General features: G+C 38.6%; 2 protein-coding genes across 2 annotated transcripts; one reads left to right on the forward strand and one right to left on the reverse strand.

The window, feature by feature from the left end:
• Window positions 1–456: 456 nt before the first annotated feature.
• On the reverse strand, window positions 457–9,167 carry dbf4 (DBF4 zinc finger). The gene is made up of 13 exons (XM_058376311.1): window positions 8,708–9,167; window positions 8,523–8,617; window positions 6,908–7,077; window positions 5,789–5,977; window positions 4,436–4,486; window positions 4,208–4,277; window positions 3,962–4,044; window positions 3,747–3,792; window positions 3,392–3,437; window positions 3,128–3,256; window positions 2,585–2,705; window positions 2,353–2,468; window positions 457–1,710 (listed from the first exon to the last, which is right to left on the reverse strand). Exons 2-13 carry the CDS (start codon window positions 8,566–8,568, stop codon window positions 876–878), a joined length of 1,902 nt encoding a protein of 633 aa, XP_058232294.1. The 5' UTR covers window positions 8,569–8,617; window positions 8,708–9,167; the 3' UTR covers window positions 457–875.
• A 157-nt stretch (window positions 9,168–9,324) lies between these two features.
• slc25a40 (solute carrier family 25 member 40) lies at window positions 9,325–20,560 on the forward strand. The gene is made up of 11 exons (XM_058376323.1): window positions 9,325–9,717; window positions 9,867–9,969; window positions 12,141–12,200; window positions 12,288–12,394; window positions 12,478–12,545; window positions 12,832–12,956; window positions 18,119–18,292; window positions 18,400–18,509; window positions 18,620–18,701; window positions 18,794–18,874; window positions 19,925–20,560. Exons 1-11 carry the CDS (start codon window positions 9,610–9,612, stop codon window positions 20,059–20,061), a joined length of 1,155 nt encoding a protein of 384 aa, XP_058232306.1. The 5' UTR covers window positions 9,325–9,609; the 3' UTR covers window positions 20,062–20,560.
• Window positions 20,561–21,341: the final 781 nt, after the last annotated feature.

Here is a 21,341-nt window from a genome sequence, read left to right on the forward strand (position 1 = left end):
AAAAAAAAAAATATATATATATATATATATATAGCAATATTTTGGAAATAGCAATAATCCTGTTTCCTCTGGGTTGTGTAAGGAGCCTGCCAATAATTCACAACAATTCCCTTTGCGTTTGCATTTCTGATGCCTTGCACAGAAACCAGTCAATCAGTGTTAGGAGTGGGAGTATAGTGTTAGGAGTGGGAGTATACTATGGGGAATATTTGGTATTAGAAAGGCCAAGAAAGAAAATAATCAGCATCAGCACAATCGTCCGTTCAGCAGATTTTTTCCTTCTTGGCTATGGACTGAGACTGACGTCACTTCCATATGGCAGGGTCATAACTTGTAAGATATGGGCAATGGTTTTCCAACAGAAACACGACAGACACTGGACGCTCATGTAAAATAAAAAAGCAAACGGTTACGCAATTTTCCCAAATAAAGAAAACACAAAGAGAGAGGAATATTGCATTTCTTTAAAATCTGAACAAAACAGAATTATCAATAAGTCAGAAATACATGTACAAATCAGTCAGTTTCTACGTCTGAAAATAGTTTAATAGTGAAACTTGTCATCAACGATGAAGTTCATTTGTAAGGCAAGTTCCATATTGTTTACTCTAAATACATTTGTTTACAATGCAGTTTATTTCATGCTAAAGACTTCGAAATAATGATCTCGCTCTGTATATATTTTTTGAAGGGTTTATGTTTGTAGCTTTATATAATATTTTCCTTTTTTTAATAATTAAATCTGTAGCTCATCAACTACAGTTTATTTATTTATGAATGAATTATGAATTTATGAATCTCTGAGAGAAAATATTTGCTCATTTGGTACCCACACAAACACCAATGTCCATTTCAAAATTAAAGTCCTTTTTCTACTAATGGTAGAAACCCTTAAAATCCTCCTCCATGTCGTCACTGGACTGGAAGAGCTGCCATAAGTCCAGGGCTGATGCTGAGAGTCTGTTAGACTCGGAAACGTTTCTGAGACACCGAAGAGTCTGGGATTGTACAGGTTTACCCGAAAAGCCACACAGGGGCTGAGATGGTGCGGTTCTCCTCCGCCTCAACGGCCGTACTTTCCTTTGCAGGACTCCAGACGGAGTATCTGTGCTGGAAGAAGACATTTCCTCTGCGACAGGTCCATGATGTGTAACGTCAGGCGTCTTGCCTGAATTACAGAAAGGTCTCTCGGTTGTACTTTCTGCAACATCTGAAAGTAACTTTGGCGCAGTGTGAAAGTTCGACACTGCAGACGGCTCAGACAGCGCATGAGCGTTCCCTGCACCAAGTGAAACGTGTCTCGTCCTGAAACCTGCAGGATCTGATAGTCGAACATTCTGCGTGCTTTGTGAAGTCCTTCCTTCTAAACAAGCATGAAATGAGGTCCTGGTCGTCTCCAGACAATCGGAAAGACAGTCTTGTCTAGTTTTACACAAAGACGTACTCAAAGCCTTGTGCAAAGCAGCATTAGAACTGGATTCCCATTCGAATGATCCACGCTTTGACTGGGATTTCTGAAAAATGTCAGATTGTCCTGCTGATTCTCCTTTAGGACTTTCTCTGGAGCGCTTGCGGATTGATCGATCCGTGTTGTGAGAACCCCAGAGCGGGATCTCGTCGGTCACGGCCTCCTCTTCGACACCCATTACTCCGTCCTTCCTTACAGCTGGTCCAGGGACGATGAGCGGCGAGGTGACGCTGCACTTCACCCTGCAGAAGGAAACAGCTTGAATACATTACAACGCAAAACATATTTACTGTATACATGCTGTGATATTTCCGAATTGTAATGAAGCGTAACATGATGTATTATGCCGCCTAACACTAACCACCATAACAGCATGCTTTTTAGCAGCATTACACTCGAAATACATTTTGCTCTTTGTTCATTTCATTGAAAATGTTCATGGCTGTGAATTTTTCCTGTAGTCTAGTAGTCTTTGCACAGTATGAGTTTGATCATTGCCCTTAACAACGGATGTGGTATTGGTCCATACTCCAGGTTTGAGCATTGTTTAGTTAACATCATTTCTAAGCAAGATTTTTGACAAATCAACCTCCAATAAATATAAATTTAACATGTACACAAAGAATGTGTCATATACATGTTTGTTACTGCCCATGTCCAAATCTTAAGCCGATATTGATGTTGTAAACAATGTCTGAGGACACTGAAATGCTGTACTGAACTCCAGTAACATTTATAGCACAAATTACACTACACTGCTGAATCAGATACACTAATGGGACAAAATTGTACCTAAATCAGCACTAATGCTGCGACTTCTGTGAGATAATTGTTTGCTTTTCTTGTTGTCATCTCAAAAAGATGGTGGTAGTGAGCGAAAGTACCTTTTTACTTGGGGGCTGATGTGTACAAAATCACAGGTGAGTCCTGAGATAACTTGGTCCACTACCAGGTACTCCTCACTTTTAGAGAAAGCCTGATGCTGCTCATTCTGCAGGTGCTGTAGATAAGGGACAAGACAGAATAGTCCACAATAGTCAAAGCCTGATTAGAGTTAAAACGTAAAGATATTTTAGACAAGATATTTTGTTGCACTGCTACTTGTTTGATTCTCACAGCTTTCAGGTTGTCGTATTTGACACCGCAGCATTCGCAGTAGCCCCCTTTCCTTCGGCCCTTGCCCTCACGGCCTCGGTGTCGGTCTTTCCTGCTCTTCTCTCTGCGATCTCCTCCAGACCTGAACCCAAATCACATCACATATATTAAAACTTGCTTCCTGATGGGTCTATTATGACATTTCCTTTAAATCAGAAAAGATTTTACACTACACTGTAATTTTAAAACCTTGTTTTCTAAAATAATTGTATCTATACTCCGTACATCTATTCCTAATTAGAAAGATATTAAAGAGGAATCACAGATAGTTGAGTTTATGAAACATTATACATATACAAAAAACATACAAACGGGCAAATATTGATTGTGATACAGTATCCGTTGTTTTAAAAATATTTCTCCATTCACCTGTAGCGTCTTGCCTCAACAACATTAGATGATTCTGAAAATAAATCTGATCCAGGAGGACGTACAGTCATACTGTCACATGTTTATTTTCTTTGAGAAATGCAGAAGCTTAGACTCAGCATGCTCAGGTCTTACCCGCACACTTTAGTCTTTTTCCCAGGGTCATCTTTGTCGTTTTGTTCCAAGAACGGACTGCAGGGGGCAGCAGATCTGAGGTTACACACAGGAAGGTTGGCCATGGGGAGATAGAGGGGACGGTAGTGTCTAAAGAAATAAAAATAAAAATAAAAAAAATAAGGAAAAAAGACATGAATAAAAACAGGGCATTTTTGGACACCTAATGAATAAAAAGTTTATTTTGCTCAGTAAACAGAAAATGAATTAAATAAATATTTTCACCTGCTCGAGTCCTCCACTTTAACGAAGGGGCGACCGATTCGTCCAGCTTAGAAAAAAAATGGGGGGATTAGGAGAAGAATTACTTTGAGTTATTAATTATTATAATTAATTATTATAGTTATTTATATTATTATTTATTTAAAACATAATTCTATAATAAAATAAATATTTATTTATTTAAAATAAATAATTCACTAAAATTGCACATTTTTTACAATTAAAACGAGTCTAAGGAAATAGAACAGAGCAAAACCCAAGTTGTTAAAATTACATAAGACGCTGGACTGAAGTCTGTAAACATTTTTGAAAAATTTTTTTGCTCATGTATTGACGGTGTATTTTGTTCTCTACTCACATTTGCTTTTCCGAGAAGCCGTCCCATCTGTGGACTCGGGTCTGGCCTGAAACAGAAGATTAAGATTACTGACCTAGTTTAATGCGAGCTAGCGACCTAGTTCGATATTTATTAACTCCTAATTTATAACCAAATTCAGTTAGGAGTACAGATAAGGCAAAATTCATTCCTGTTACATTGTCCTTAGTGAGTTAGAATAGACCACAGACACTTACAGCTTTCTTCTGAGTGACCGAGTGACTTGCTGCTCTGACTTTGGCAAGTGTGCTCTTTTTCTTTTCAATATAAGAAATTACATCTGTTTTAAAAAGAGAAGAAAAGTTAAAAACAGCAACGATGAACTGTCAAATAACCTTAAAACTGGAACATGCAAAGAAAAAAATAATAATATAACGTTTACATCAATCTGCCTAAACAAAGCACCAGCAGTAACAAAGGTCATAGGGAGATTAAATGAATACCATCGATGTAGAGGATTTTTACACCCCATTCAAGTGCATTGGACAGGATTCGGTTTATCTGAATCCGCTCCTAAGAAATTAAAGGAAGGATAGGAAAAAAAAAAAAAATCAGTACAAACCAGTGATCTGATTAACATTTCCAAACAGTAGGTGAGAATCTACAAGGATAATCCACAAGATCTGCGATCGGCTTTGGCTACAAGCGCCAGAGTCAACAAAAGCACTCACTTGCTCCTTAACGACTTTCTCCACTAAGGATTTCCCTCGGCTTACGACGACCTGTGAAATACCAACCAGAGATGGGGATATTAGTGCGGGATAAGTCGAACATTTAGGAAGAATGTGGTTAAAAAATAGTTCCTGCAAATAAAGTATACAATAAAAAAAAAAAAAAAATTGAACAGGACTTTAGATGTTTGTTCAAAATTGCTATTCTATTTACAAAATAATATTATAATCTACTGTCAAAATTCTGTAATTCTCTTCAGTAAAGAAACCTAACATCATGCTGAGCAGCAGTGCGATGAATTTCTTCACAAAAACCCTTAGTTTGTCCCTTTGGTGTTTGTTATATCCACAGTAGAATTAGAAGTTTTTGTACTATTCACTAGTGCAGATTTACCACCGGCGCAGGCGTGTTAAGTATTTGTTAAAGAATATAAATTCAAACTAAGCTGATTCACCAAACTGAGCACGAAATATTTAATTTTAACATTACACAAGCTTTGATAATATGTAATGAAAGTATGGTCAGAAATAAGCTATAATCTATAAATATATATAATTAGCAATACACACATATCAAAGATGAAAAATAGACTTTACACTAAATAGTGTGGAAAAAAAGTTGTCTGTCAGTCTGATCATTCTCCACTGATCTCTCTCATCAGCAAGGTATATCAGTCTGCAGACCCTCTGCTCACGTTCTGTGCAAACGCTAGAAATTACCAGATCAGTTTTTTAAAGACTTAAATACTTCCTCCAGGTTATCTGGCACCAATGACCATGCCACAGTCAACTCATGATGTTTGATTTGAACAATAACTGAAGCTCTTGACCTGTATTGTGCTGCTGCCTGATGATTGTCCAATTAAATAACTGCATAAATGAGCAGGTGTACAGGCATTCCTAATAAAGAATTAGGCTAAATGTATACACATATCCATATGGACAGATACACAAGCACACAACATGGCCAAAAGTATGTGGACAAATGATCCTCACTCTCACATGCTTGTTAAACATTCCAGATTTAATCCCTCTTCGCTGTTAAAGTAAGCTCCATTCTTCTGGGAAGGCTTTACACTAGATTTTAGAGTCAGGCTAGAGGGATTTATGCTTATTCAGCTATGAGAGGATCAGTGAGATCAAGCGATGATGGTGGGTGAGGAGGCCTGTTCATCCTAAAGTTCTTCAGCAAGTTCGTCCACTTCCACCTTATTACACCATGGTTTGATGCCTTTACTCTCCAGTTTGGGGAAGTCCCACATAAGGGTGTGATAATCAGGTGTCCACAAATTTTTAGCCATATAGTGTATACATATTTGGAGCTGATATATGGAGTTAGATAAAGCTCCTCACGGTGTCAGCGGTTCCCTGTGAGCTGCCTCGATGGCCATGACTATCCCTCCTGCTGCCAGGATGAGGGGAGCTGAGGCCAGAGTCTGGACTCGGAACCGGGGAGTCTTGAATGAGCTTCTGTACATGCCGAGCTTCGGGTTTACTGGACACCAAATATCTAATCTCTTTACTGAAGAACTTTTCCACTGTCTGAAAAAACAAGAACACATAAAACACTGTTAACAGAAAAACAAACACAACATACATTTGGATCATTTTTGCTTGCATTTATTGTTCTGATTGGTTGCTACTACGGAAGTAGTTAGCCAAGCAAGGATGTATCCATCCATCAACTTTCCCAATTAATGCTGCTTCACACTTTTACTAAAGAAAAACATGAGATGTGAAATCTGCCCAGAGGACAAAAGGAAGCAAAGACATGTAGAGTTGTCTGAATGAGACTGCTATTAACTTGCAAAGAGGCCTGAAGCTGCCCCTTTCTCAACAATCCCACAGCTTTAAAAGGACCATTTTCACCCATACATGACATACGGCCGCATAGAGTATTATTCACTCACTTTCATCAGCAACAAAGGCCAATCAATCAGGTGAAAAAGTAGTAGAGATTTAAATAGAGACAAGGAATCCACCCGAAACGACTTGCCTAGTAATCTTTATGATCAATATATAATCTTCAGTTAACAATGACATTATGAATTGAATCTTTTGAATACTTTTCTTCATCATCCAGTCAACTACTTTCTCAAAGGGGTCCTGGTGGAATTTAGCACTTCATTGCTATCTAAAGAGAGTGATGCAGAAGAGCTTTAGCTCTTTAGTCAATCCAGCCCTCTCACTCTTCTCAAAACAACTCTAAAGCCTGAACTTTCATGCTGGTTCTAATCACGGCTCATTAACTAATCAAGCAAAGACATTTGTGAAGGGTTTCAGGATGGGCTTTTTAATGAAAGGAGATAAAGCTCTGATAAGAAAATGTTTAACAAAATGTAAAGAAACACCGGCTAAAGAGAAGCATATAGACATTTTCTATTGATAAGAAAAATTCGTCCATCAGACATCAGTATTTTGAAGAAAAAAAAAAACAAGTCTAATGAGACTAAATGATTTAATTTCACTCACTCCTCCAAGGCTCTTGATATCAGTCTCCAAAGCCTCGCTGCGTCTATTACACGGCAGATCCAAATAGAAGATGCGCCCAGCCAGGGGCTTCTTGCGAACAGGCTCGCACGCTGGATGATGTTTCTTGATAGATGGAGCTATTCGGCGCTCGTCATTGTCTGGGTTTGGATCTGTGGATGAAATTTAATAGATCAAGATCAAGGTAGGTAAAACAGGACAATCCATAAATTCCATACAACAACAAAAAAAAAAATCTTACATGGATATATTCTGAATATATCTCAGCACACTCTGTCCTGGGATGACTGTGGGATACTATTTGTTTATACTTTGTTTTGTCCTAGAAATTATTTCTATTCTTCTATTCCCGTTTCTTCTTCTGTAATTCAGATAACCATGTTCATAATAAACTCAACCATCCACGTCTGTTGCTGCTTACGTCTTTTGTTTACCTATACAGAACACTGAAAATAAAACTTTTCTTCTGTATAAATGTTTTCTGTTCATCTCAGTAAATCTCAAAGAGTTTTGCTATTCAATCACTGTCCCTGTGTGGTTCTTTGGCAAAAAGCCTCCCTGAGATCAGTAGATGTAGCGGCTTCTCCGAGTAAACCCAAAAATTCTAAGATACATCTTATCAACATTGTCAATAACACCAGCTTTGATTGGATCACGTCAATATCCAATAATAAATTTTGGCACTTTGTCCTGGTGAAACATTTCGAAGGTCTTCTAAATATGTATTTTCTGAGTAAAAGAGTCGGTAGCGTTGTTAAGAGCAGGACAGTCCAATAGGATCTGAAATCAAACCACACTAATGGAAAAAACGCAATCTACACATGTTAAAGTACATTTAAATCACACGCTTAAACTGAAGCACAATGCTGAAACCATGGCTCAGGTCATCTCTGGACATGGATGTAAGTGTTTTTGATTTAAACCCAATATTCTGCTGAGCATTTCTCTGTAAAGCTCTAGATTTTCTGTTCAATCTGAACACAACCGACGAGACTGGAAATAAAGGATCATCATCGATTATAACAACCGCACCATGTTTTTACACCTGACTGATCATGGCTCGCTTCATAGAAGGCTGTATCTCGATTGCTAAAAAGGTCCACAAATCAGTCGGTCCATTACACATAACCGATTTAACACGATACCAAAAACAAAAACAAATTAATCCGGCTCTCTAAACATGGGAGATTTTTCTGCACATTCTCTCCTCTTCTTAATGACCGAGCACTCTTAAATTTAAAAGGGACGGCGATTATAATACAGACAACATGTGAGAAATGTGAATAAACATTTATGGAAGCATTTTTTTTATTATACGGTCTCTCTAAACATGAGTGCTGAGCTTTCTAAATAATTTATGTATGTGTCGTTTATATACAGGGGTGTCTGCTGGGTGTTAAAGAATCTGTGAGGTGTACTTGAAAGAAAATAGGAATGAAAAGAAAATGATTTGAAAGAAGAAGTGATTTGTTAGGCTACAACCTGCCATATGGGAAACACTGGACAAGAACTGACTTTCATGTCTTTCATAACTAGATCTCGTATGGGAAGGAAGGTTAAAGAGCAGCTTTAAAGGGAAAAAAAACAATGAACTTACCTTGAAATTTTGGTTTTGTAGATGTGGGAAAGCTCTGGTGTTTCATTACAGTTCAGGAGGGGAGCTAAGAGTTCCTTAGCTAGCGTTGATCTTTACTGAGAAGCACAGAGAGGGGTTTATTAATACAGTCACGCGCTGGAGGAGGAAAACAAACAAACAACAAAGAAATCCTAACAATCACTTACTTTTATTGTTCTTTCTCTGCGTTAAACTATCTGCCAGATTCACTGAATGATGAGCTCCGGTGTCAGTCTGGTGTCTGCAGACGGAATTGTTTTAAAACCTGCCCCCGTATTTTAAACTCAGGCGAACGTTACACCGGAAGTTGGAACCACAAACAAAGCTAACAGCTCTAGCTAACAAATGACCCGAAGCCAAGCCTACGTAAACACACAAACACACTCGTTTCCTGGACGCGCATTGTCCTTGCGTGGATATTTATTTGTTTTTGTTTCCTTAGAGCAAAATCTCCCCCACGCGTGTTTGTTTTTTTTTGTTTTTTATTCTCTAAAATCCGTGGCCAAAACAAAACAATTCCATTTTCCCGCCCATGAAGTCCATTTCCTCCTCGCCAAGGGCAAAAATGAAGGTTTCATTTCACAGCCACACTTTTCGACGTGCCTACGTAATATAGCGTTTTGCTCATCTGCATACTTACGCATATTGCAGTGATATCAAATAAATATCACTTTTTGAAGCCCCGTGTTTATTTTCAGAGCAGGCACGGTCGATTTATATGCGCGTCGGGCGATTTAAATGCCCATCGCGGCGAATGTGCGAATGCGAAAAGGAAGACGCACCATAAACACATGTCATGTGCAGGTTAAGGGGAAACGTGAACTTTTTTGGATTGTAAGATCCGAGATAGAGAGGGATTGTGGTGCAGGAGCGTGACTATTTTTATGTATTTTTTTTTATTTTATTTTATTTTATTTTATTTCTGATTTAGTCTATCTACACGTCGCTGTAATGCTGTCACCGCGGAGATCTGTTTTTTAACCCGAGCGAATGTTATAAAGATGAGTAGTTCTATCAAGTGGCTGGCTATCTAGCTAAGCAGAAACAGCCCCATGACACGATAAGTGACATGAAAGGGTTGTTGGAGATCGTTGGATTGGATTTAGGAGAGGTGATCATCACTACAAGGTTACAACATCGAGAAACATTAAGCCAAGGTGATAGGCTTAAATTGAACGTTAGTTAATTTGTAGTAAGTTTTTATAGTGAGCACTGGCTTCTCTCTACTGCATGCTTGCTTTCTGTAATGATTAATTACTGCATGATTAAATAATTACCACACCTCTAATCATGTCTGGGTTTTTTGTTTTTTTTTATACCAGGCAGTTTGAGATGTCTTCTCAGAGTTTTCAGGCCAACATGGACAATATAACACCAGTACAGCAGATGGTGGCTTCTTGCTCTGGAGCTTTGCTCACATCACTGTTTGGTGAGTTGAAGTGCACGCGCACAGAATTGGTTTACAAATAACAGAAATTATCATTATTATTACCATTATAGTGACCTGCTTCACTAAACTGTTTCTAATACCTTAAAACTTTTAAGTTAGTAAATACTATAATAATATGTTTGATTTATATACTAGCTTTCGAACCTACAAGGTCACTTTACCTAGTACACACACACACACACAGAGTAAAGACTAGAGTTAAAGGTGCACTAGTCGTTTTTTTCTTTCTTATTTGTACGAATATATTCAAACAGGAGAAACAATAGTTTTAAGCCATAACCTCAACACAAGTGACTGAACAAATGAAACTGAGTTCAGGTCCAAAACGTCTTTGGATGAATTTCCGGTCACTTATTTTGTAGACACTTAACAGGGCACTAGATTTTGATAAAAGAGGTTTGTGAGTACGGATGGAAATAGGGTCTCGAGGAATAAAAAAAAAAATTATTCAAATGTCACACCTACCTATAGAACTATTAGGGTGGTGGTAGGACAAGTGGTTAAGGCTTTGGGTTGTTGACTGGAAGATCAGGGTTCAAACCCCAGCACTGCCAAGCTGCCACCATTGGGCCCTTGAGCAAAGCCCCTGACTCACCCTGCTCCAGGGATGCTGCATCATGGCTGACCCTGTGCTCTGACCCCAACCCTCAAGGATGGGATGTGCGAAGAAAGAATTTCACTGTGCAGTAATGTACTGTATATGTGACAAATAAAGACAACTTAACTTAGAGACTTTTTTTTGATATTTTGCTCATTTTAAAATGGACTATTTCTAATCCATATGCACCGTTCTTGTTGTTGTTCTTTCGGCTGCTCCCTGTTTGGGGTCGCCACAACGGATCATTTGGTCCGCATGTTTATATGTGGCACAGGTTTTACGCCAGATGCCCTTCCTGATGCAACCCTCCCATTTTATCTGGGCTTGGGACTAGCACTGAGAGTTAACTCTTCAGTGGCAGGGTTAAGCTCAGGAATCAAACCCAGGAGGCCACCCTCCATATGCAGCTTTTAATATTCAATCATTTTACTATAAGCGCCTTATAGACTGAAAGTTTACTGTAATAAAGTATGTAAAACAGCGCACATGATACCAACGCTTGTGTAGACTTCTATAAACCACAGGCAAGGGTGGACAACTTGCTCATTTATTATCTATCACAACAGGCGAGTGAAGGCCCAGTCCCATGGTTTTTTTTTTTTTTTGTTGTCTGAAAGTGTAGGCTCTGCTGAAACATGGCAGCTAGCGTATGGTGAGCTAGTTAAGTGCATTAATACTGAATTAATGAAATCAGAGACTAAATTAATGTGAAAACATAACGTTTTTAATGGACAACAAATCAGGTTTATTTGATGTTCTATATTATATTATATTATATTATATTATATTATATTATATTATATTATATTATATTATATTATATTATATTATATTATATTATATTATATTATATTATATTATGTATTGTATTGTATTGTATTATATTGTATTATATAAGTCTCACTAGCTTCATTCTCTTGATTCACAGTATGGCCAAAAGTTTGTGGACATCTGACCCTACTGTACATATGTGCTTTCTGATCCCTAGTCCCTTTACCGTTATAATAAACTCCACTCTTCTGGGAAGGTTTTGCACTAGATTTTGGAGTGTGGCTTTAAATATTTTTCATTTATTCAGCCACAAGAGCATTAGTGAGGTCAGGTGAAGAGTTCTGGGGTGCAGTCAGTATTCCAGTTTATTCCATGAGATTCAAGAGTCAAGGCTCTGTGCCAGACACTGGAGATTTTCCACTCCATTCTGGACAAACCGTGTCATCATGGAGCTCGCTTTGTGCACAGGGGCATGGTCATACCGGAACAGGTTTGGGTCTGATGGTTCCAGTGAAGGGAAATTAAGGGTAATCCTAGAGCATACAATGACATTCCTATACAATTGTTCTTTTTCAATGTTTGTGGCCACATTTTCAGGAAAGCCTATCCATGTGGTTAGGTGTCCACATACTTTTGGTCTTGGTCACATAGTGTATGTTTAAAATAGGTTTATAAGGTCTTGAAGTATGTTACACCATCCTGAAGTTACATTATATACAAAACCCCCACTATTGTTCGACTAAAATGATGACACTCCTTCTTTTCTCCTTCTGTTTTACAGTAACTCCTTTGGATGTCATAAAGATCAGACTCCAGGCACAGGCCAGTCCTTTATCTAAAGGTGGTTACCAAAAAAAATAAAACCCCACACATTATGTTTAGAGCTCTGTTGATTCCCTTATACTCAAATGTTCCTTCTGTCCCACAGGAAAATGCTTTGTGTATTGCAATGGCCTGATGGATCATATATGCGTGTGTGAAAATGGGAACACGAAAGCGTGGTACAAACCTCAGGGTCATTTCAGCGGCACGCTGGTGAGACTCGAGGACAGATCCAGTGGTTATATCGTCATTAAGTGATTATGAGATCGCTGTATTAAGACTGTTTTGTGACGCAGGATGCCTTCATCAAGATCGTCCGCATGGAAGGGATCAAGTCGCTGTGGAGCGGCCTTCCTCCAACACTGTTAGTCTTTTTATTTATTTATTTATTTATTTGTCTATCTATCTATCTATCTATCTATCTATCTATCTATCTATCTATCTATCTATCTATCTATCTATCTATCTATCTATCTATCTATCTATCTATCTATCTATCTATCTATCTATCTATCTATCTGTCTTTAGCTGACATCACTCACACACCCAGTGTTGATGTTTTATGTTCAGATTAAAAGACTTTCCTCATCTTTATTTAGGAGAATGTTCCTGATGTGAGCTCACGTTCTTACATGAATTTCTCTTCACAGAGTTATGGCGGTTCCAGCTACAGTGATCTACTTCACCTCTTATGATCAGCTCTGCGCTCTTCTCAAGCTCCGGATGGGGGAAAAAGCCGACCTGGCCCCGCTAGTAGCTGGAGCAACAGCTAGAGGTAACCTTTGAGCTCGTTAGGATGAGTTTAGTAACCCATAAACAGGACAGACTTTACCTTTTTTCTTTTTCATTTCTATAGTGCAGTATCAAATATCAATGTCAGGTTTCACAGATGTTCCTCTCTCATAAATATGTAAATAAAGTAAAGAAATGACTCTTGTGTGCCACAAGATGTTAAGATCTTTTGAGTGCAAAAGTTTGTGCACCCTTAGTTGAAAACAATGACACAAAGAGCATAGATTAAGGCAAGGTTTCAGAAATTATTATTCAGTTAAGAATTTATTAACTATTATTATTATTTTTTACCTGTGAGGTTGCTTTAGCAAACGTTTACACACCCTGACTTACAATCCTGACATTTAAAGAACCAAAAAAAAAAAAATCATATTGCTGTATATGACACAATTATGAAATTTTTTCCCCACTTTTTTCTTAGAATTTATTTTTTCTTTTCCCCTTTTTCTCTTTTTCTTTTTTCATTTTGAATTATTGTAATTTTTTTTCTTCCATTCTTTGTTCACAATTTTCTTCCTATTTCTTTCCTTTCCACATTGACTCTAAACCCCTTACACAAAATGGCTTGATAATTAACCCCCAAAATTAAGACACCTTAAAAACCTTGTTCATGACGTGAACTAGAGCGTGTCAACGCTGTAAGCAAACATTGGAGCTTGCTAAGCGATCCCTCAAACAAAATATTCATGTGGTAATACATATTTAACAGGAAAACATCATTACATGAATCCTGTATGGAAGGTAAAGTGTAAAAGAGGTGCAGAGGGTGTACAAACTTTTGCACTTATCTGTAACCTTTGTTAGACTTGTATTAATAGACTGGGTAAACAGTGAATCTGTTTCAGTTACATAGTTACACTACCTTTTATGGTCATTGCCAGATTGTAAGCATGGTGTAACCATTTCAAGATATTGCACCACACACACACACCAAGGCATTGTTCTAACAATCAGGTTTGTTCATCTTTGTTATAAAGCTGAAATGAATCTGCTAGCTCTTATACAGCTGTGTTCAGATCACACAGCAGATCAAATCTGACTTAAAAACATCACGAATATTTTAATATAAACATTTTGGCTTCCAGAGTGGGGGTTCTGTTTAAATATGATCTAAGGACCCATATGCCTGGGTCGCAATAAACCAACACAAAGGTGGTTGTTAAATGGTAGAGTGAGCATCTGATTTAATTGTCTCTCTCTCTCTCTCTCTCTCCCCCCCACTCCTCTCCATCATCTTCATCTCTCTGTCTCCATGATCTTCTTCATTTCTCTCTCTCTCTCTCTCTCTCTCTCTCTTTTCCTTCATCATCTTATTCATCTCTCTCTCTCTCTCTCTCTCTCTCCCTCCCTTCATCTTCTTCATCTCTCTCTCTCTCTCTCTCTCTCTCTCTTTCCTCTCCTTCATCTTCATCTCTCTCTCTTTCCTCTCCTTCATCTCCTTCATCTTCTTCACCTCTCTCCTCTCCTTCATCTTCATCTCGCTCTCTCCTTCATCTTCATCTCTCTCTCTTTCCTCTCCTTCATCTCCTTCATCTTCTTCACCTCTCTCCTCTCCTTCATTTTCATCTCTCTCTCTCTCTCTCTCTCTCTCTCTCTCCCTCCCTTCATCTTCTTCATCTCTCTCTCTCTCTCTCTCTCTCTCTCTCTCTCTCTCTCTCTCTCTTTCCTCTCCTTCATCTTCATCTCTCTCTCTTTCCTCTCCTTCATCTCCTTCATCTTCTTCACCTCTCTCCTCTCCTTCATCTTCATCTCGCTCTCTCCTTCATCTTCATCTCTCTCTCTTTCCTCTCCTTCATCTCCTTCATCTTCTTCACCTCTCTCCTCTCCTTCATCTCTCTCTCTCTCTCTCTCTCTCTGTCTCGATCTCTCCTTCATCTTCTCCATTTCTCTCTTTGTCTCTCTCTCTCCTTCATCTTCATCATCTCTCTCTCCTCTCCTTCATCTTCATCTCTCTCTCTCTCTCTTTTTCCCTCTCTCCTCTCCTTCATCACCTTCTTCTATCTATCTATCTATCTATCTATCTATCTATCTATCTATCTATCTATCTATCTATCTATCTATCTATCTATCTATCTATCTATCTCCTCCTCTTCATCTTCTTCTTCATCTGTCTGTCTCTCTCTCTCTTTCTCTCTCTGATTTCTCTCTCTCTTTCTCTCACTGATTTGACCCTGAAGCTGATTGTTTATTTTTGCTGAAGAGACTTCACCCCTTAAATAATTAGTAACAGTAGTAATAGATAGTAACACTAGTAAGATAAAGAGAAGAGGATGTCCTGTTAGACGCTGTTCTCCCTTATCCGGCCTGTGTGATGATTTGAGTCATTGATTTTGGTCTTCGAGAAGCACATAACACACCATTCCACACTATAACACACCATTCCACACCATAACACACCATTCCACACTATAACACACCATTCCACACTATAACACACCATTCCACACTATAACACACCATTCCACACTATAACACACCATTCCACACCATTCCACACCATTCCACACCATAACACACCATAACACACCATTCCACACCATAACACACCATTCCACACCATAACACACCATTCCACACCATAACACACCATTCCACACCATAACACACCATTCCACACCATAACACACCATTCCACACCATAACACACCATTCCACACTATAACACACCATTCCACACTATAACACACCATTCCACACTATAACACACCATTCCACACTATAACACACCATTCCACACTATAACACACCATTCCACACTATAACACACCATTCCACACTATAACACACCATTCCACACTATAACACACCATTCCACACTATAACACACCATTCCACACTATAACACACCATTCCACATTATAACACACCATTCCACACTATAACACACCATTCCACACCATAACACACCATTCCACACCATAACACACCATTCCACACTATAACACACCATTCCACACCATAACACACCATTCCACACTATAACACACCATTCCACACTATAACACACTATTCCACATTATAACACACCATTCCACACCATAACACACCATTCCACATTATAACACACTATTCCACATTATAACACACTATTCCACACTATAACACACCATTCCAGATTACAACACACTATAACACACCATTCCACACTATAACACACCATTCCACATTATAACACACTATTCCACACTATAACACACTATTCCACACTATTCCACACTATAACACACCATTCCACATTATAACACACCATTCCACATTATAACACACCATTCCACACTATAACACACCATTCCACATTATAACACACCATTCCACACCATAACACACCATTCCACACTATAACACACTATTCCACATTATAACACACTATTCCACATTATAACACACTATTCCACACTATAACACACCATTCCACATTATAACACACCATTCCACACCATAACACACCATTCCACACTATAACACACTATTCCACATTATAACACACTATTCCACATTATAACACACTATTCCACACTATAACACACTATTCCACATTATAACACACTATTCCACACTATAACACACCATTCCACATTATAACACACCATTCCACACCATAACACACCATTCCACACTATAACACACTATTCCACATTATAACACACTATTCCACATTATAACACACTATTCCACACTATAACACACCATTCCACACCATAACACACCATTCCACACTATAACACACTATTCCACATTATAACACACTATTCCACACTATAACACACCATTCCAGATTACAACACACTATAACACACTATTCCACACTATAACACACCATTCCACATTATAACATACTATAACACACCATTCCACACTATAACACACCATTCCACACTATAACACACCATTCCACATTATAAGACACTATAACACACCATTCCACACTATAACACACTATAACACACCATTCCAGATTATAACACACTATAACACACCATTCCACACTATAACACACCATTCCACACTATAACACACCATTCCACACTATAACACACCATTCCACACTATAACACACTATAACACACCATTCCAGATTATAACACACTATAACACACCATTCCACATTATAACACACTATTCCACACTATAACACACCATTCCACACTATAACACACCATTCCACACTATAACACACCATTCCACATTATAACACACTATAACACACCATTCCACACTATAACACACCATTCCACATTATAACACACTATAACACACCATTCCACACTATAACACACCATTCCACATTATAACACACTATAACACACCATTCCACACTATAACACACTATAACACACCATTCCAGATTATAACACACTATAACACACCATTCCACACTATAACACACCATTCCACACTATAACACACCATTCCACACTATAACACACCATTCCACACTATAACACACTATAACACACCATTCCAGATTATAACACACTATAACACACCATTCCACATTATAACACACTATTCCACACTATAACACACCATTCCACACTATAACACACCATTCCACACTATAACACACTATAACACACCATTCCACACTATAACACACCATTCCACATTATAACACACTATAACACACCATTCCACACTATAACACACCATTCCACACTATAACACACTATAACACACCATTCCAGATTATAACACACCATTCCACACTATAACACACTATAACACACCATTCCACACTATAACACACCATTCCACACTATAACACACCATTCCACACTATAACACACTATAACACACCATTCCACACTATAACACACTATAACACACCATTCCACACTATAACACACCATTCCACACTATAACACACCATTCCACACTATAACACACTATAACACACCATTCCACACTATAACACACCATTCCACACTATAACACACTATTCCCCATTATAACACACTATTCCACACTATAACACACTATTCCACATTATAACACACTATAACACACCATTCCACACTTTTTCATTCTCAAATGCAAACCAAATTTGTATTTTTGTTATTTTCATATTTATTAGAAAGAATTTTTCCCCTGAGCTGCCTGAACTGGCTGAATATAACAGTCTTGAGTCGTGTGTGTGTGTTGCAGTGGGCTCTGCTACTCTGATCAGTCCGTTGGAGCTGATCCGCACTAAGCTGCAGTCAGAGAGACAGTCGTACAGACAGCTCAGCGAGGTGATCCGCTCGGCCATACGCACCGAAGGATGGCTGGCTCTGTGGAGAGGTCTCGGGCCCACGCTGCTCAGGGACGTCCCATTTTCAGGTTAAAAAAAACAACAAAACAGGGCTCTTTGTTCACATTATACTCACATCTTTCCCAATTATGTTGCAGCATATGAACATCTCTCTACCTTGTCTTTTCTTCTTCAGCTATGTACTGGTTCAACTATGAGAAAGGTAAAGCCTGGCTGTGTCGCTACAACAAGACGACCGAGCCGACCTTCAGCATCACCTTCATCTCAGGAGCTGTGTCCGGCTCTGTGAGTCTGCGCTGTTTTACCACGCATATAAAGAAAAATTCTATACGTCACAGACACAAACTTGTCTTTTGTTGTGCAACCTGTTTACCTTTGTTCCTCCTCCGCCTCAGATTGCATCAATCGCAACACTGCCGTTTGATGTGGTGAAGACCAGGAGGCAGGTGGAACTGGGTGAACTACGGGCTAAGAAATGTACGTTTTGTAACAGTGGACAACTATATGATGACCGTTAGTTATTAAACGAAAGCTGTTCAATTAAATAAGGTTCACGTTTGCCTCTATAGTGTCGCCTCAAGCCTCGTCTTCAACCTACAACGTGATGAAAAGGATCGTGGCAGAGAGCGGCGTTCAAGGACTCTTTGCAGGTAAGAGCCGTCAAGGAATAGATTATTACACAAAAGTACAAGAAATAAGATTTTTATAAGCAAATAACTACTTTTAATCAGTTTATAAATATTCCTACCCGTTCCTTAAGGTGAATTAAGCAAGATTTTTACTTCATGATTCAGCCCCATCACCCTCATGTTCTCAAAACTCACCTACGATGGTTCCACTTGAGTTAGCATTAGCAAGGACTCTCATGGCTTTATCTCTTTTCCTTATGTCATTTCATTCTGATTTACTAGAGTGCCTTCACTCTCTTGTTCTTCTTTGTAAAGAAGACTTATAAGCTCTGGTATTAGCGTTCTTAGCTAACCGAAAACCCATTCAGCTGCTCGAAAGCCAAGATATTCGGCTCATGCTGATTCATGAAAATGGTTTCTGTTCAGCTACAGTTGTTTGTAATGGGGGGGGAAAGACAATTTTTATAAAGATTCGTTATGTAAAACAGGCTGTTGAAAAAATTCAAAGTTTCATACAAATTTTATCTACGTAATTGTCTAGGATCGACATTGCTAATTCTGCTCTCACGTTCAATTCCCTTCACCATTAAAAAAGTACTCCATCATGTAGAATGATGAAAGGGACTGCCAACTTGTCTTGACATGGCACAATTTCTTTTTCTTTTCTCACAGGAGAAATATATGCTAATGCTAATTTCAGTCATTTTTTTTCTTTCTGAGGAGACAGAGGCGGGGGAGGGGAGATAGGGAGTCGGTATGAAATGGCTGACAGGAGCGTGATATAAACACAAACAAGCACTCCAAACCTGTCACACACCTGTTTTTCCTCAAGGGTTATTTCTCAGTACAGTTGTTTTGAGACTATAGATATGAGAATTGTGTTTTTTGTTCATGTACAACATATTTTCCAGGTTATTTTTGGCCCAAAGTATGATCCTGTTTGAGAATACAGGAAATGTTATGATCACACATGCTGGTTATTCTGGAAAACCCTGTCAGTTTTCTTCCTATACATTTTCCAAACATCTCCACAGTTACATTTTTCCCCCCTCTCTTCTCTCTCTTTGTCAGGTTTCATGCCTCGGCTGATAAAAGTGGCTCCAGCCTGCGCTATAATGATAAGCACTTATGAGTTTGGCAAGGCCTTCTTCCGCAAACAAAACCAGGAGAAAAGACCGGTTCTCACGCTGCACACCACCAACTCCTAATCACTCCATCTGTCTCAGACATGCGCACACACACTCTTTACAACCTGAACACACACATTGCTTTATCTGGGGTCTAAATTAAAAAAAAAAAAATCTTGCAAACACTCATCTAGTTACAATGATTTATGAATAAACTGAGGAACTGGACAGGTCCAGCAGTGTAGATCTATACATAAATTGTGTGTGTGAAATATTGTCGAACGTCCACTCTGATAAACCTGCATGATGCGTGTTTGAGCAATACACATCACTAGAAACACACACTGAATAATGCTGAACATCCTGTATGTGAAGGTTAAGAGATTTATATCGTATTAGCCGCAGTGCTAATCCCACGATCGTGGAAATGCTTTTATAATATTCTTGTTGCATAAGTAATGTTTTTATTAAGTTTATTTTAAGTAAAGTGAGAGAATGTATATCTCTGAAGCTCATATTCATCATGTATGAATAGATTTTATTTGATTAATTGAATGATTAAATATTTTGAATGATATGACAGATTCGTCTCAGTTGTTTTTTTATATATATATATAAAATCATGATATCCTTTTTCCATCTAGATTCATATGATATATTTCTGGTTTAGTTCTCAGTATCTTAACATGACTTAATGTGTTAGAGCCACAACATAGAAACACCCATTTTCTCCCATACTTTATTGACCAGAACTACTGTCTCCTATCCAAATATGACTCAGTATTAACTATAATGAAAATCTATTTCCATTTTTTGGAGTCATCGACATCCACATGAAAGCCAGGACCCAAGGTTTCCCAGCAGAACACTGCCCAAAGCATGACACCGCATCCTTCGGCTTGTTTTCTTCCCATAGTGCATCCTGGTGCCATCTTTTCCTCAGGTAAGTGCCGCTCATGCATCCAGCCATTCACATGATGGAGCAGAAAATATTCATCAGATACATCAGACCAGGCCACCTTCTTCCATTCTCCACAGTGTAGTTCTAACGCATGCCCCTTGTAGGTGCTTTTGATGGTGGTCAGCGATCAGCAAGGGCAATCTGACTGGTCTGCAGCTACACAGCTGTGATGCTCTGACTCCTTTCTATCATAGCCAGCATAAAAATCTCAGCAATTTGTGCTATAGTAGCTCTTCTGTGGAATCCCCATGCGTTTCAATGAGCCTTGGGTGCCAGTGACCATGTCTCTGGTTCACTAGTCATCCTTCCTTGGATCCATTTTCCATGTACTAACCACTGCATATAGGGAACATTCCACAAGACCTGTTTTGGAGATGCATCAATCCAGTTGTCTAGCCAT

Source organism: Hemibagrus wyckioides, linkage group LG23, assembly GCF_019097595.1.
Source record: "Hemibagrus wyckioides isolate EC202008001 linkage group LG23, SWU_Hwy_1.0, whole genome shotgun sequence".
Classification (NCBI taxonomy): domain Eukaryota; kingdom Metazoa; phylum Chordata; class Actinopteri; order Siluriformes; family Bagridae; genus Hemibagrus; species Hemibagrus wyckioides.